This window comes from Chrysochloris asiatica, unplaced genomic scaffold (genome assembly GCF_000296735.1).
Source record: "Chrysochloris asiatica unplaced genomic scaffold, ChrAsi1.0 scaffold00356, whole genome shotgun sequence".
In the NCBI taxonomy this organism is placed as follows: Eukaryota; Metazoa; Chordata; class Mammalia; order Afrosoricida; family Chrysochloridae; genus Chrysochloris; species Chrysochloris asiatica.
The window spans coordinates 960,760-978,248 of record NW_006408874.1 but is presented as its reverse complement, the minus strand read 5'-3'; the positions used below and the strand labels follow the sequence as shown (position 1 = coordinate 978,248).

At 46.2% G+C, this 17,489-nt stretch overlaps 1 protein-coding gene across 1 annotated transcript in view; it reads right to left on the bottom strand.

Annotated features, from left to right (window-relative positions):
- MPRIP (myosin phosphatase Rho interacting protein) overlaps window positions 1-11,719 on the bottom strand; it is a 250,666-nt gene extending 238,947 nt beyond the window's left edge. The window contains exon 1 of the mRNA XM_006876142.1: window positions 11,597-11,719. Within this exon, the coding sequence (XP_006876204.1) occupies window positions 11,597-11,719 (123 nt within the window). The remainder of the gene's footprint in view (window positions 1-11,596) is intronic.
- Between the last annotated feature and the right edge of the window lie 5,770 nt (window positions 11,720-17,489).

The following is a 17,489-nucleotide window of genomic DNA, read 5'->3' as shown; positions in this document are numbered from 1 at the left end:
CCGCCACAATGAGATAGACTGGCACAGCGGCAACAGTAATAAACACAAACAGCAAAGATTATGAGGTTGACGCAGGACCAGGCAATGTTTCATTCTGTTGTACACAGGGTCGCTATGAATCGGTACCAACTCAATGGCACCTAACAACTACAACACATACATACTAAGGAACACTACAGTTCAACCGTAGAGAGAAATGAAATTCTGATACATGTAACCACATGAAAAGACCCTGAAAACATGCTGAGTGTAGGAAGCTAGACATAAAGGACAACCACCTACATGAAATATCTAAAGCAAACAAATGCATAGAGACCAAAGTTCATTAGTGTTTGTCAGTGGGTGGGGGAAAGAATGGGTACAGGGTTTTATTTGGGGTTAAAGAAAAAGTTTTAGAACTAGGGAGCCGGGTAGTTGCATGATATCGTGACTATACTAAATGCCACTGAATTACACTAGCATTGTAAAAGGATTAGTTTTGTATTATGTGAATGTCACTTCAATTTAAAAAAAACAAACAGCTCACAGCCTCCAGCAGCACAGGAGAGCAGAGCCTGTGACTGTGGCCTTCTGGCAATCCTCCCTCCCACTTGGATTCCTGCTTCCTAACCCTCAGCCCACACATATGACCTGCAAGCCCAGCCCATCCGCAAGGCTCCTCCCTGTGCTGCAGCAGCTGGAGGAGGAGGGGAACGTGACATTTTTAAAAAGCTTCTTCCCTGTTTGGTCTTGACAATGAGCCCATGGCTGCTGGATTTTTGGAGCATGACGACATCACATCCATGGGAGGAAATACTAAAGAACACATGGGGACAATTTTAGGGGCAACTGCTTTGCGAGAAAGATGCATGCCCTGTAGTCCTTCTCACTAAGAACAGGTAAAAGAGGAGAGAATGTGATGGGAAGGATTAGTCACATCCTCCAGCCCCACCTTTCCCAAAACACACACACACACCCTACCTCACCCGAGCTCCAGTAGGAAAGCCCCTGGTTCCTGGGTACCAGTGGCCAACCAGGCCACACACAACCAGGATCTAATGAAATACCATCAACTACTCTCCTGGGGCCAGAGTGGGAAACAGGGTAACATAGAACTGGAGGACTTGAGTCAGACTGTCTGGACTTAGATTAGATCCAAGCTCTGCCACTTACTGCACTTCCCTTGGGCAAGTTTCATTGCCTTTCTCTATCTCAACTTTCTTATCTATCTACCTCATAAGGCTGCTGTGAATATAAATGAGTTAATATATGCAAAGTGCTTAAATACTGGCTTGGCACACAGCAAGTGCTGTTAGCTATTAATACCACCATCTCAATGAATAATCTCAGAGTGCGTCAACTGTTCCTGTGATTTAAGCCTATGAAAACCTCAGCACCATAGAATGCTGCTGCCCAAGGGGCAGACTGGGCTCTAAAAGGCACAAGAAGCCTGAGCTCACAGGGCTGCAGGGTGGGAAGGGAACCGTGTGAACCAGGAGTTAAAGAGGATGCCCCGGCCCATGCAGCAATTGCTAGAAGAAGAGATGATCCACAGGCACTGAACAGACAACACAACACTTGCTTCCTACCAAGGTTCTCTGAGTTGGGGGACAGTTCACTCCTCGTAGAATATGCCCTAGTAAACGCTGGCCAGGGGGACTGTCAGGCAGCAGGGCCCACTGCCATCCGAGGTGGCTGATCAGTGCTGGGGACCAAAGGTTTGAGACTAGGTCCACCCTCTACAACCCTCTGACTAACCCTAACCCTAGCCAAGGGATACCAGGAGAAGTAAGGCTTCCCTCCATCTTCTCCCAGCATGCCAAATCAGATCTGCCTCTGTCATGAATGACGCATAAATGGGACACTTTCCAAGGCTTGGTGCTGGAACTCAGAGGTGGTCACTGCTCTCTGCTGCAGTCTGTTCCCTACATTAAACCCTAAACTGATGGTGTTGATCCCTTCATTCTCCTACCTAGTAATAATTCTTAAGTAGGTAGTGGGAGAATTCTTACCTTCCATGGCTTCAACTCCTAGCCAATATAACTGTTGCACAGTGGAGTCCTGCATGATGCTATGATGCTGAACAGGTTTCCACAGAGCTTCTAGACTAAGACAGGCTAGGAAGAAAGGCTTGATGACCAATGAAAGCTAATTGTGTGGACAGGTCAGGACAGGCATCATTTTGCTCACTTGTGCCTGAGGACACTGGGAGTTGAGAGCCAATTTAATGACAGCCCTGTGTGGTGCTGTAAGATAAGCAATGGACTAGTAACCACAAGGTTGGAAGTTCAAATCCTCCAGCCACTCTCGGAAATCCTATGCTGTGTTGCTATGAACTGAAACCTACTCTACAGCACATAACGACATTGCCAACAAGAATTCTCACCTCATTTAAATTAAAAGCAGAAGCTGATCAGATTGTGGGCCAGAGTTTGTCACCAGGTAGTAGTTAAAGGTCTGCTCAACGGTCCTCAGACTTGAGGTTTGCTATGCTGACCCCTCTCCCAGCTCCTGCAGAGCCCCTGGAGATATGAACTCTGCCTCTGACTCAGCTGCTCTCCCACTCCTTGGCTCCTTTAGTTTGGGACCAGGAACATGTTCAGGTTAAGAAGCTGGGTCTGTAAAGGGCACTGTGGGTCCTAGTTGGTCTGTCTGATAAGTCAGCTTTAGAGCCTACAGAGATCAAGGACATAGCTATTTCCTGATTCTGAATTTCTCTTTCAGGGGAAAAAATAGTGCTTCCTGTTCAGGACTATGCCAAAGGTGTGGTCACTACCATAGCAGACAGCTTGTGGATATGGAGGCCTGGGGGCTTCACATGCACTGTGAAGTACCCTGTATCCTCACATCCCAGCACTTGGGAGTCCATCCAGGTCAGGGCCAGGCCCCACTCATGAAAGCAAACGTAACTCTTGAGAAAGCCTTCGCTGGCTTGTGACCAAAGCCAGTATGAAGTTCTTTGGGTCTCAGGTGTTCCATCCAATAATGGGGACAATTCCTCCCCTATCCCCCACATAGTCCCGGGAGGCCCCTCCTCCCAGTAATAATCAGCCTCCCTACCAACTTGCCCCAAGCAAACAGAACAGTAACAAAAGTTTATAAGTCAAGTCAAAGCCAGTAGAGGAGCCTCTCTCTGAAGATTCACATCAGGCTCCATCACTTAGCAGTCAGGTGACAAGGGCAACATCCTCCTCCTCCAGACTGCTAAGGAGGGAAGGTATGATACTGTGGTCATAAAGCACTTGATCCTGCCACTAAGCAGACTCCCACTGCAAGCTGCTCCCAAGACCAGCGCAGCCTTCAGTGCAGCACAGAGTTGCAGTCCAGCTGAGAGCAAAGGAAAGAAGGAAGGAACCGGAAGGGTTACAGGCTCCAGGCAAAAGCAGGCTGTGGTTTCATGTGAACTAGGATGACCCTGACTAAAAAAACCAGTGAGTGGTTTGGAAGATTCCAGTTCCAGTCTCCAGAGACAAAATGCCAGTGACTCAACCCACTGGGCTCTCACCTCCCAAAGGAAGCAATCGTGCAGGCAACCGGGGGGCAGGGAGTTCGAGGGTCCTGCCCAATGCAGCTGTGCAGTCACCATGAGGATTTCACAGAACCTCCAATGCTGAAAACTGGGTAACTACACAACAACAACATCTAGGGCAGTTTCCTCAGAGAATCCACAGGCTCCGGGGTGGGGAGGGGGAGTGAAGAGAGCTGAGGGACCAGGCTGGCCCAGAGCTGTGTCACTTTTTTTGCTGTATGCATAATGCTTCTAGAAGAAATTCCTTTGGTGAAAGGCTCCAAGATTTAATGAAAGCCTGAAAACCACTGATCTGGACCAACGGTACCATTTCAGACAGAAAAGACCTTTTGGCATTGAGTTTTTCAAGGTCAAAGAAGCATGAGCCAGAGCATGTCACTAGGGAGAAGTTCTCAAGACCTGCTCGATTGTGCTCAGACCGCGAGCCCCTCTCCCAGCCCCTGCATAAACAGGACTCCAAGGATAGCACCAGGAGACTCTGGAAATGTGGGCTATGCCTCTGGCATAGCTTGGACTCTCAATGCTGTTCCCCTAATTCTTGACTCTGCCCCTGGGGCTGACCTGCTCCATCTGCTAATGGGGAAAATTCCTCTCCTGCTCAATGGGTAGGGGGCCCCCAAAGCCCCTGGAGATCCCTCAGTGCAGCACAGGGTTACAGTCCAGCTGAGAACAAAGGGAAGAAGGAACTGAAAGGGTTACAGGCTGCTTAGGTGTCTGAGACTTCCAAGTTAGCACCAGTGCTTTTCACACAAGCAGCCCTCAGTGTCCCCTCCCCCTCACTCCTCTGTAGCATTAGGATGTCAGAGCTCTAGGCTGGGGATTCCTTCTCAGTCCTTCTTTTCTCCCTAAAAGCTTTCTCCTCACTTTCAAGACTAAATGACAGCCTGGGAACAACTTGGACAAGCACTCTAAAGTCAGATGTCTTTATTTCTACTGGCCAACATCTATTCACTAGATTACCAGAGGCAATCAGCATACCTTCTGGACCGTGAACTGCCTGCCAGGAAGGGGGCTCAATAACAGACAGGCTTTGCTGGATCTACAGCAATTTCACCAGCCACCACTCCCTATAACAAACATGGACACCCACTTTACAGGTGGGAAACTGAGGCCACCCTGAACACTTGTGCCAATACTAGAACATAGATCTCTGACTGTGATTCATCTGTGTGGCAGGGGCACAAACTCTGAAAGCAAGACCAAGTAAGAGGCTAGAACACAGAACACTGGGGGGAGGGGGGAAGAGCTAGGATGATACAATTGCAAAACACTCAACACACACAAAAAGCTATGTTAAGATCCCAGTCACAATACTCAAGCTCTCATGTAGGGGGCCTGAAGGAGAAAATGTTATCGTGCTCGCCACAGCTTCCCTCATTCTCCAGAAGCAGGCCTGTTCAGCCTGGCTAGCACCCTCCTCTCACAGCCTCCAACTCTGCCCAAAAGGGAGTAGGCTCCAGGAGCTGGAAAGAGTTTTCAAACACCATCACTACAAACAACAGACAGTCAAGGAAGGAATCCTCAAAAGTTGACAAAAAGTCCAGGGAACCACCAGGAAAGTTCTGGGTAATGAGAGACCCAGCACTCCAAGAATCCTGGGAGCTATCTGCACAGATAACACCATTCACCCTGGTAGTAAAACCAACCATCAGCACTGCCATCACTGGGTACTCTTCCTGGAGTTTCAATGCAACCAGTGACCACATAGGTCTAGCAAGCATTTTGGAAAGTGACTATTGTTAAATGCCCTAGAGTCAGTTCCAACTCATAGTGACCCTATATAAGATTTCCAAGGAGTGGCTGGTGGGTCTGAACTACTAGCAATACAGTTCAAACCAACCTGATGGTCCTGTGCTTATCCTACAGTGCCATACCAGATCTCCATCCATCAATCACACTGGCACATCTCTCAGAGGTTCAATGCCACAATCAGTGGCCACGCAAGTCTATCAAGCATTCTGGAAAGTGACTGGTGTTGATGTTGGTGAGCCGTGGAGTCGGTTCTGACTCATAGCAACCCTGTACAGGGTTTCCAAGGCTATAAATCTTTATGGGAACAGAAAGCCTCATCTTTCTCCCATGGAATGACTGGTAGTTTTGAACTGCTGACCTTGAGGGGAGTAGCCCAACTTGTAACCACTATGCTACTAGATCTCCTTAGAAAGTCACTAGCTAAATGGGCAATGTACTGTAAGTGTACAGTACACACAGTCATAATTTCTTTGCATGCTGTTATTGTTGGGTGCTGCTGAGTCTATTAGGACTCAGAGACCCCACAGGGCAGAGGAAAACTACTTCCCAGGGTTTTCCTGGCTGTAATCTTCACGAGAGCAGATTGTCAGGTATTTTCTCCCACAGAGTGGTTGAGTGCGTTCAAACTTCCAATCTTATTAGCAGCTGAGTGCGTAACTGACGAGCCATAAGGGCTCCCTGCAGGAAAATCACATGGATATACAAGGGGCTTCAAAACATTCATGAAAATGAAAGGTTTTCCATGAACTTTTTGATGCCCCCTTGTAGTACATAAATTCTCATAAATACCATTTATTAATTCCATCTGTTCTTTTTTAATGTGGCAACTATAAAATGTTAAATTATATACGTGGTTCACATAAGAGTTCTAGCGGACACTGCTGGTCAAATCCATCCTGCTACCTAAGAAACAAGGACAGCTTTCACATTTTCAAAGTGGTTATAAAGCACCGACAGAAACTCCCTGAATTGGCCTGTTGGCCTGTTGTTGTTAAGTGATGTGGATCTGCTCCTGGGAAATTTAAGTAGTAGTTACAAGTCAGGCTGCTAACCTCAAGGTCAGCAGTTTGAAACTACCAGCTGTTCCACAGGAAAAAGACAAGGCTTTCTGCTCCCATAAAGATTTATAACCTTGGAAACCCCATACAGGGCTGCTATAAGTCGGAACCAACTCCACAGCAAACCTACCTAGTCAATGGCACTTAGTAACAGCAAACACAGTATACAGGGGCAGTGGTGGTTCATGTGTGTCACTGCAGGGGAAGCACTGGATAGCAAGGTCAATTTGAACTGCAAGGTCGGCAGTGAACAAGATGGCACTTAACAAGATCCACTCAGGTGTCCATGGCAGTAACATTGGAGTTGCCCTCAACCCCAATGCTGACCAATACTCAATATCCTGTCCCTAGTTTCTGAGGACTCCTATCATCCTCACCACCACTGATTTGGTTGTCATTGTGTACTGTCAAGTTGGTTCCAATTCATAGTGACCTATATAGGGTTTCCAAGGTGTGGCAGGTGGGTTTGTACCACTGATCTTACAGAGTAATAACAGGATCTAGAGAGCTAATCTGGACTACTTTAAGTGCCCCCATTAGAACCTCTACCTTTAGCTAGGATTATTTTTCTAAAAATCAAATCTGATAGATTAAAAATGTAAGCATAAAAATATCTATAAAATAAGAAAATATTAGAGACTAGTTTATAATCTTGGAGAGAAGACCTTAAGCATGAGAGTAAACCATCATCAAACTATAAAGGAAAATACAGATTTAGTTCCATTCACATTTAAAACTATCACATGAAGAAAAAAAGAATCACCATAAATCTAAAAATCAAATCCACTGCCACTGAGTTGATTCTGACTCTTATTAAAACCATGTCCATCAAAGTAGAACTGTGCTTCTCCATGGGATTTTCAGTAGCTGATTTTTCAGAGGTTACCAGACCTTGCTTCTGAAGTGCCTCTGGAGAGATTCCAACTTCCAACCTTTTCAGTTAGCAGTCAAGTGCATTAATACAGGGACTCACTAAGAGAAGACATCTGCCATATATAAAAGACATCAGATTACCATCAAGTGGAGTCAGCAGAAAATGGTCTAAATGAAAAATCTTACCACCCACCGTTTTTGTAAATAAAGGTTTATTGGCACATAGCCACACCCACTAGTTTAAGTACTATGCTGCTTGTAGTTGTTGTTGTGTGCGGTGGAGTCGGTTCCGACTCATAGTGACCCTGTACAGGGTTTCCGAGGCTGTAAATCTTTGTTGTTGTTGTTGTTATGTGCCATGGAGTCGGTTCCGACTCATAGCGACCCTGTACAGGGTTTCCGAGGCTGTAAATCTTTACGGGAGCAGAAAGCCTCATCTTTCTCCCGTGGAACAGCTGGTAGTTTTGAACTGCTGACTTTGCGGTTCGCAGCTCAATTTGTAACCACTACGCTAATTATGCTGCTACTTTCCCATTAAAATGACATCGCTGAGTAACTGTCACAGACACTTGGTACGGCAAAGCCTAAAATGTTTACTATTTAGTCCTTTAAAGAAAGTTTCTAACCCCCGACCTAGAGTATATATAGAAAGCTCCTATAAACTCACTCCCCCGTAAAAAAAAAAACACTAACCCAACAGAAAAACAATTATGAACAAGCAATCCAAAGAAGAAATTAAAAAAAAAAAAAAAAATTCAAACATTGTAAGAGGAAGCTTGATGTCACTGGTAAAGGAAAATTATTAAAGAATTAAATCATTTGAAAATATCCACTCTAGGCAATGGTATGACAGCCTTTTTTGGACAGCAATTGGGTGGTATCTATTTTTAAAAAGATGTAATTGATATCAATTTGGCCATTCTATTTTTAGGTATATGCCCCAGAGAAAAACTTGCATGTGTGCGCACACACACTCAAAAGCAAATTTAAAGATGTTCACTGAAGCATTCACTGTTTCTAACAGCAAAACCCGGAAGTCATCCAGATCACCGTCAATAACGGAATAGTTAGATGATGGAAAAACTCTAATAATATCGTACATAAAAAAGAGTTTGGGATATTCACATGTAACACCAAGAAAAGAACTCTCAGGTATACTGTTAAACAGAAAAAAAACTGTTGCAAAACAAATATATACAACAATTCAAAGGGTTAACCGCTTATTTGAGTCCTTATGTATGCAGAGTTGCTGTTGTTAGTACCATCAAGTCGGGTCCTTCCAGACGGTTCCCACCTTGTACAGGGTTACCAAAGAGTGGCTGATGGGTTCAAAAGACGGACCCTGTGGTTCGTAATCCAGTGATTATCCTAAGGTGCCACACAGAGAAAAGTTGGAAGGAAACACCACCCTGTGGACATGGCCTGGACTAGAGAGGGGGTGACAAGTCCAAGGGAGATTCAAAAGTTTGTGGGAAAATTCCATTATTTTTCATTCCATTTCCCACAAATGTGTTAATTTCCCCGCTCATATTATAGGACTGTCACTTGTGACAGATCCTGGGCCACTGTGAATTCCAGGAGTAAGAAGCAGACAAGGGTATACTCCATTCCAAACTAGCATCTCAAGATTCCCAAACATGCCCTCTTGTAGCACTTATGCAACACAACCATCCCTGCCTTCACTGCCATCATGTATCCATGGACGCCCCTTACAGACCCTGAATTCCTCTTACAGGGGAAAGAACGGTGGCTGAAGGTCTCTGGCTCTGTCCCTGCCTGGGCAAGTGTCACTCCCCTTCTTTGGGGTTCATCTTCTCATCAGTAAAAAGCAATCATCAAATTAGGTGATCTCTATGTCCCTTCTAGGTTTCATGGAAAAGGATGCCCCTGAACAATTATAGACGGAAAACAAACAAAACTCACAACTGAGGAAATAAAGTTTAAATCAGAAGGAGGCTAGGAGACATGTTACATACAACATCTCCTCCTGGGAAGATGGCATCCAAATAGTCAAAGCCAGTGGCTATTGGTGTTTGCTCCTAGCCTCCCTGGCCTGTGTCCCCACCCACTAAAAAGGCGATGGTTTCAATGATCACTAATACAGTTTCCAGCCTGGACAATCTAAAATAAGCTCAGGAAAGTTGTCCGGCAGGAGCAAACAGGGCCTTGGAGGAGACCAGTAGAAACGCAATGGCTGAGGTTTTCTTCCTGAGCCTGCGCCTGTAAGAATGGGAGTAAGGAACTGGGGGAGGGCCAGATGCAGAGCAGCAGCTAAGGCTATTGGCAACAGCACTGAAGTTTCCTCGACTTTTTTCAAGAGCAGTTTCTTCCTGAAAGATCCCAGGAGGTAGAAGACTGGCTAATCTATCCCAGCACAAGTATCCCTGCTCATTTCAGAAATTGCTGTTCCATTTGAGCTCTGGAGGTCTCTCATGCCTATTCCTAAACCCACAATTTAACTTTGGTGACACTGAAAACGTATATTCAATCTACCCCCCCCATTCTAATTAATAATCAACAGGTTTTTTAAAAAATAATTTTAATAGACTCAACTTGGATATTCAGGTTCCATTCTAACATTCTTAAGAATCAGAAAACTGCCCCTACGAGGTTTAAATACCTAATTTACCAGATTTGGCAGTTGTTTGGAGTAACCAGGAAACTTAGAAAGCTCTCCCAGAACATCCTGTGCCAAACCCAGAAACTTCCTAAGTCAAAGTTGACTATTTTGTAGGTGGTTTCTTGTTTGTTTGGTTTTTTAATTATAAACCAAAAATGCATAATAGCATTCCTTGCTTTTCATGACAACTCACAGAGGCCAGCCAGGGAGCACTATTTACAAATTCTAGATAAGGAAATAAAATATACAGAGACAAAGTGACTTGTTCAAGGGCAACAGCTGAAAGTCATAGCCAATACTAGAAGTCAAGTCTCTTGACTCTTTCTGCAGGGCCCTCATCACCACACAAGTGCCTTCCCAGGAAAAAGCATCCACATGCCAAGTGGTTGATAGTTCTTCTCCCTCAAAGTCCGCCCCTGAAACACCAGAGCACCAGATTAGGACACAGGATTCTACCCTTTCCAAGCTGGCATTTGCCAAAAGCTCTTCAACCTACAAAGCCGTACAATCTACAATGACTTCACAGCTCTGAGTGTCTGGTCAAGCTTTTTGGTTTTAGGTGAAGACAGTCAGAAGCTTGACCTCAGAGAAAGGCCCAGTGTCCCAAGCCATAATCTCTGCCCTGTCACCCCACTTCATCCACTGTGTGAACAAATCCATGGTGTGTGCACTTAAACTGCATTACAACAGCAAGGATGGATGCACTTCAGAGCTATCTTCAGTCTAAGGATTCTTCTGCAGAAACGGCTGTAACTAGGTCACACTGACCTGAAATATAAAGGAAGCTCCCCAGCCTACTGAGCCAGTTGAGGACAAGAGGACACTCTATAGAGGACCAAGACTGGAGAGAGAGAGAAGATATCAACACATATCAAGGAGATGCAAACACAACCTAGTCAGGAACACAAGAATCTAACTCTGCATGACCCAAGCCCTCCAAATGTTCACAAATTCCAGAAGGCAATGGGTCCCAAAAGCCAATGGGGCTGTGGCTGATCCCCAACTCCTGAATCAAGTCTCTAGGACTCTCCGTTCTTGAAGGCCAACGATGATGCAGCTATGGAGCACACTAAACTAGTTCAAAGCCCTCATCTGACAGATGCAGGCAAAGTGACGACCCATAGGTCTCCCATCAACAAAAGGCCCTCCAGTTCAAGAGCAAAACCTCAGACAGCAGGAGACTTCAACCCTGGCTGCCACTGATGATGACTTAGAATCTGGCCAGGCCAGGCCTGACAGAACCAAGACCATCCTGTTCCCCAATCACTCTGGGTGGACAAGTACAAGTAGTGCCCCAAGACAGGCTCTGAGGGGTCCTCCAATGGCAGGAAGCCACCCAATCCCAAGCACTTTGTCCCTCCTAAAACCAACCAGACATTTTTGTGTTTTTGTACCCCCCCCCCAACAGCATGAATCACACGGTGGCGATGGGAGCAGGACAGAATGTTATTTTTCGGCATACTTGAGGATATTCTCTTTGTCCGCTTCTATCCATGCACTTCCCACCGCCATCCCTAGTCCCTGACTCGCTCACATCTTCCCGGTTACGCTGAATTTTCAACCGTAGGCCCGCCCTGGAACAAGGCATCACCAGGTTCATCATCATGGAGCCGGTCAGGGGCCGGTGGGTGTATGGGCGGAGGCGGCTCCCGAGGGTCCAGAGGGTGTCAGGCCCAGGATAGCTGCGGGAGACCAGGGTCCCCACCCCCGCCCCGGTCCCCAGACCCTCAGCCCCCGGTCGCACCGCCCTGGGTCTCCCGCCCCCGCCCAGATCGCGGCGCTCACCTGGCTCAGGTCTTCGTCGTTAAGCAGATGCGACTCGCGCGGCTTGAAGCAGTTCTGACACTTGCTCTTGTTGAAGATGTTGGCCTGGAATTTCCGGCAAGGGTTCTCCTTGGCAGCCGACATGGCCGGCGGGCGCGCTCGCTGGGGCGAGGGCCGTCACACGCCGGGCTGAGGGGCCATGCCGAACTCTCGGCCGGCGCCGGTAGGGGCGGCCTGGTGGGCGGGTTGCTGCGGACAGCCCGCAGAAGGGCCTTCAGGAAGGCACGGTTTCGCCGCCGCCCGGGGGCCGCCTCAGGGAGCGGTGCTCCGGTACGCCCTGCCGGTCTTGCCGGTCCCCCGACGTCAGAGTGCCCCGCGGCCGCAGGTCCCCACCACCAGCACCGCGCCCCACGGCCGCTGCAAATGGGAGCGTAGCGCCAGGCGCGTTCCCGGACGCGTCCCCGGGCGGGGGCGGGGCGCGGAGGCCGCTTTGGGGCCGCGCGCGAGGCGGGGCCACGTTCCGGTACGACCGTCAGTCCCGTGGGCCAATGGCAGCAGCGATCTTCGGCTAACAAAGAAACCCCTCGACCAATGGAACCAGGGGCGGGGACAAGGGGCACAAGCTCAAGGTACCTTGTGCGACGCCGGGAGGTGGAGGCGCCGCCTGGGACGTCTAGGTTTGGTGGACCGGTGCAGGACCGCCGACCTGACAGCTGCAGGGGCGGGGCGGGGGAGGAGGCGGGGCCTGCCTCAAACTTCCAGCTTGCCAGCTAGCCTACCGCGGATTCTGTGCACCAAAGGAAAGCATGGTTCCAGCCCTGAGCTTTCCCAGCTGTAGGAGCATACTAGCCGCAATAGCAGTAGTTAGTAATTAGCATTAGTAATAGTGGTAGATACTGGGTCTGCTGTGGCGCTGTAGGATCAGCACTGAACTGCGAACTACAAGGTTGGCAGTTCAAATCCACCAGCTGTTCCTCGGAAACCCTATAAAGGCTCGCTATGAGCTGGAACCGACTCAAAGGCGCTTAACAACAACTGGCCTAAGAGCTCGGATTTTACTCATGAGTAAACTGAGGCTCAGAGAAATTAATAGAGAGAGAGTGTTTTAAGGGATGACTAAAAGCTGTCAACCTTGGTGAGCTGTCTGTTTTGTTACAGGACAAGAGTGAGGAGTCTTGGTGTGGCTCTGTGGGATAAAGCACTAAACTGCAAGGTCAGTGTGACCCACATGGTTGGCAGTTCAAACTCACCAGCCGTTCCTTGGAAACTCTATACAGGGTTGCTATGAGTCAGAAGGGACTTGACAGCACTTAACAACAACCTTGAGGAAATGAAGGCTCAAGCAATGGCAGTGATTTGTGCAGATGGCTCTGCTAAGAAGGGACGGAGCTACCAGTCTAACCTTCCACTGTCCACTTTCTTTGCCAAAATACCACTGGAAGAGGACTGTAAAGAGGCACCGGCAGCAAGGCACTATTTAGGAAAACTAAGGGTTACTTCACTGAGGAGGGGAAATTTGAGTAGACAGTAAGAGGGGAGGCTGGGAAGGCAAGGACTGGAGGGATGAAACTAAAGGGATTCTGCAGGGCCTTGTACTCAGAGCCATCCCTTTGGCAGTAGAGATAAGTTTTTAAAGGAGAATGAGTTCACTCTGCCTTCACAGAGAAGTGACACTGAAACATGTGGTAGCAGTAACCAGGAACGGGAATGGAAAGGATTAGGAGGAGAAAGATCAGGTGCTTCCAAAGCAGTAGTGTGTACTTTTCCTCTGATCATCTGCTTCTGGAGACTAGCCCAGGGCCATGGGTTTCACCTTGGTGTAAGAAAACATCAAGTGGAAGAAAGAGTCAAAATCCTGCAGCAGAAGGATAAAACTTCTTCCTCACTAGCTGTGTGGCCTTGGCATGACCCTTAACCTTCTAGATACCTCAGTTACCTCTTCTGAAAAATGGGTTCTTCTGTATGAATGTAAATTATATGGTGGTGGTCGAGGTGGATATGTGCCACTGAGTCCGTTCCCACTCACAGCAAACCTGTATAAGGTTTCTCCCATGGAGCAGCTGGTAGATTAGAACTACTGACCTTGAGGTTAGAAGCCCCACCTGTAATCCAGTACGCTATCAGGGCTCCTAGTACATGATCTATATAATGCTTGTAAAAGATTTAGCATAGCATGGCAAAAAGTTAACTGGTGAATCCAGCAAAGGGTATGTGCTGCTTATTGTACTATTCTTATAACTTTTCTGTTGGCTTAAATTTTTGCAAAATAAAAATAAGGTGAGGCTCAATTCTTGTCTACATAGAATACGAAGAAATTAATACTAATGGGGATCTCTGGGAAAGGGAGCTGGGAAATTTACAGGTGATCACTTTTGATTTTTATCGTAAACACTTTTGTTCATTCTGGATTTTGTATTGTATGCATGTACAACTTACTTTTACATCTTTTTTTTTTAATGTTTTATTGTGAATTATATGATAGTTTGTATGGGAGAACATTAGCTTTATATTCATCCTGTCGTATATTGTTTCATTGCCATGGTTACAATTCCCCTCTATGTGTCATCAACCAACCAAAGGGTATACCCTGCAAGCCTGCCCCTGGTTGGTCATCAGCACACATCCCCTCTTCCTCTCTGGATCTAGAGTCCCCAGCCGCTCCATCTCTCCAAGTCATCATCTCTGCCTCCATCTCTGGCGTCATTGTTTCTCTGGGTAGGGTCCTGCATTCCACTCTTCTCCCTTGATGGTCTCAGGGACCTCCTCTCCTCGACTGCAAAGTCAACCATTCCCCTCCTTTTGCTACAAAATGTCTACCTTTACATTTCCAACCCTCACAGTCAGTCCTGATAATGACTATTCACTATTGTATCACATGAGTGCTATCCACATCTCCTTTCATCAGCCCCACACAGGCAGATTGGATACCACTCAGTGAAGATTCCACCTTCCTCCATGCCTGCTGGATCTAAGCTCCCTCTTAAAAGCTTGTAAGCCAGTCACTTCTTGCCTTTGTAGCTTCTCCCCTCCCCCCTCACTTTGGGTAGCCAATGTCCAAGTTGCCCCTCCCTGTCTACTGTCGATATGGAGAAGGGTGGGAATGATCCTCGCTGTAAAGATTAGTTCCCTCTTTTGAGCTACTGCATCCATAGGTGTAGGTCAAGTTCATCAAATTGTATCAGATTACTCTTTTTTTCTTCTTCTTTCTTCTTCTAATTGAGCTCTGATCATCCAGCCATTGAAGCCAAGTCAAGTGGGTATTGTCTGCAAGTCTGGGTGTTCTCCCCTCTCTTTTATCAGCTGGATGCTTCTTTCTCCACTCTAGTCCTCTGTGGCTGTGTCACTGACTCTGGGCCCAGGTACATTATATTTTTAAAGTTTTACCCAAAGAAGCCCTGGTAGTGTAGTGCATTACAAGTTGTACTGCTAACTACAAGGTCAGCAGTTTTGAGTCTACCAGCTACTCCACAGGAGAAAGATGAGACTTTCTGCTACCGTAAAGATTTACAGCCTCAAAAACCTCACTGTGAGTTAGAACTGACTCCATGACACTTAACTACCACCACCACCACCACCCATGCTTCCAGGCTAGCTCAAAGACCATCTCATTTAATGAAATGCTGGCATGTTTTGCTCAGGTCAGGGAACACACTAGGACACCTGCCTACGTGGGAGTGGGAGGCAGTCCAGCAAATGAGTGATTCAGACTGCCTGCCTGAAGGAGCTAACACTTGAGCAAGTGGAGACAGAGAGCTAGAAAGTTAGCATGCAAAAAGGCTATTAAGGAGATCAAGAGGGTCCTGCTGTGATGCTGTAGGACAAGCACTGGACTGCTAACCACAAGGTCAGTGGTTCAAACCCACCAGCCACTCCTCAGGAACCCTATATGGATGCTCTATGAGAGAGAACCAACTTGACTTTACAGCACTTTACAGCAACAACAGTCTTGAAAACTGAGTATGATTCACTCAGGAGAAGGTAGAAAGAAAGGCATTGCAGAGAACAGAAGTGACCAGAACAAAGGCTCAGGGACTTAAAACCAAACAGTGCAACATCTAAAAATCAGTTGGATTCCTTTATACCAATAACAACAGTGCTGAAAAGGACATTAGGAAAGCAATACCATTTACAATAGCCACCCAAAGGATGAAATAACTAGGAATAAATGTAAGCAGAGAAACAAAGAAAACTACAGAACACTACTACAAGAAACCAAAAGAGACTTTCAAAAATGGGAGAATATACCATGCTCCTGGATATGTACACTTAACATTGTGAAAATGTCAATACTACCCAAAGCAGTTTACACATATAATGAGATCCCAATCCAGATTCCAACAACATTCTTCAAAGAGATGGAAAAAAACAATTACAAACTTTATATGGAAAGCAAAGAGACCCAGGATAGGCAAAGCACTGCTTAAGAAGAAGAACAGTATGGGGGACTTCTCACTCCCTGATTTCAAAACTTACTACATGGCTACAGTGGTCAAAACAGCCTGGTACTGGTATAATGAAAGATACATTGATCAATGGAACAGAATTGAGAATCTAGAAATTAACCCGTCCACATACAGCCAATTGATTTTTGCAGATAGTCTCTTCAACAGATGGTGCTGGCAGAATTAGAAAGTGATATGCAAAAGACTGAAACAAGACCTTTACCTCATGCCTTATACAAAAACCAACTCAGCATGGATTAAAGACCTAAATGTGAATCCCAGAATTAGGAAGGCCATCAATGAAAAAATAGGGGAAAATGTGAGCACTCTAATACAGGGCATACACAGACTACCAAACATTTTGAAAATTATACAAACAAAAACAGACAAAATAGATGATTGGAACATACTAAAAATTTAAAATTTATGTGCATAAAAACACTTCATCAAAAGAATAAAGGGGAGCCCACACATCAGAAAAGGGACTCATTTCTAAAATACATAGGAACCTACAGCACCTCTACACGAAAAGAATGAATAACCCAATTAAAAAATGGACACAGGACATGAATAGACACTTCACCAAGGAGGAGATCCAGGCAGCCAACAAACATATGAAGAAATGTTCACGATCACTAGCCTTTAGCGAGATGAAAATCAAAACAACAGTGATATATCATCTCACACCAGCAATACTAGCAAAGATCAAAAAAGTAGAGGACAATAAATGTTGGTGGGGATGTGGAGAGACTGGAACCCTCCTACATTGCTGGTGGGATTAGAAATGGTCTAACCACTCTGGCAAACAATATGGCGCTTCCTCAGAAGGTTGGAAATGGAGATACTCCATGATCCAGCAATTTCTCTACTTGATATTTATCCACAAAAAGTACGAACCATAACACGAGTTGATACATGCACACCAATGTTCATAGCAGCACTAATTACAATAGCAAAAAGATGAAGACAGCCTAAGTGCCCATCAACTGAAGAATGGATAAACAAAAACTTTGGTGCATACACACAATGGAATATTATGCTACCCTAAAGAATAACAAGGAAGCAGCAAGCCACCACATAACATGGATGAAACTTGAGGACATTATGCTGAGTGAAATCGATCAGTCACAAATGGAGAAATATGGCAACGACTATTATTGTAAAAGGAGCTCTGGTAGCGTAGTGGTTACGAATCGGGCTGCGAACCTAAAGGTCAGCGGTTCGAAACTACCAGCTGCTCCGTGGGAGAAAGATGAGGCTTTCTACTCCCGTAAAGATTTACATCCTCGGAAACCCTGTACAGGGTCGCTATGGGTCGGAACCGACTCGACGGCACTTAACAACAACAACAATATATATATATATTTTTTTAATTTTATGTTTTTTGTTGGTTACCAGGGTTATGGGGTGGAGGGAGGGGAGGGAGGGGAATGTGGAGCACAGGGTAGGGAATAGACACAGGATAGTTTGTG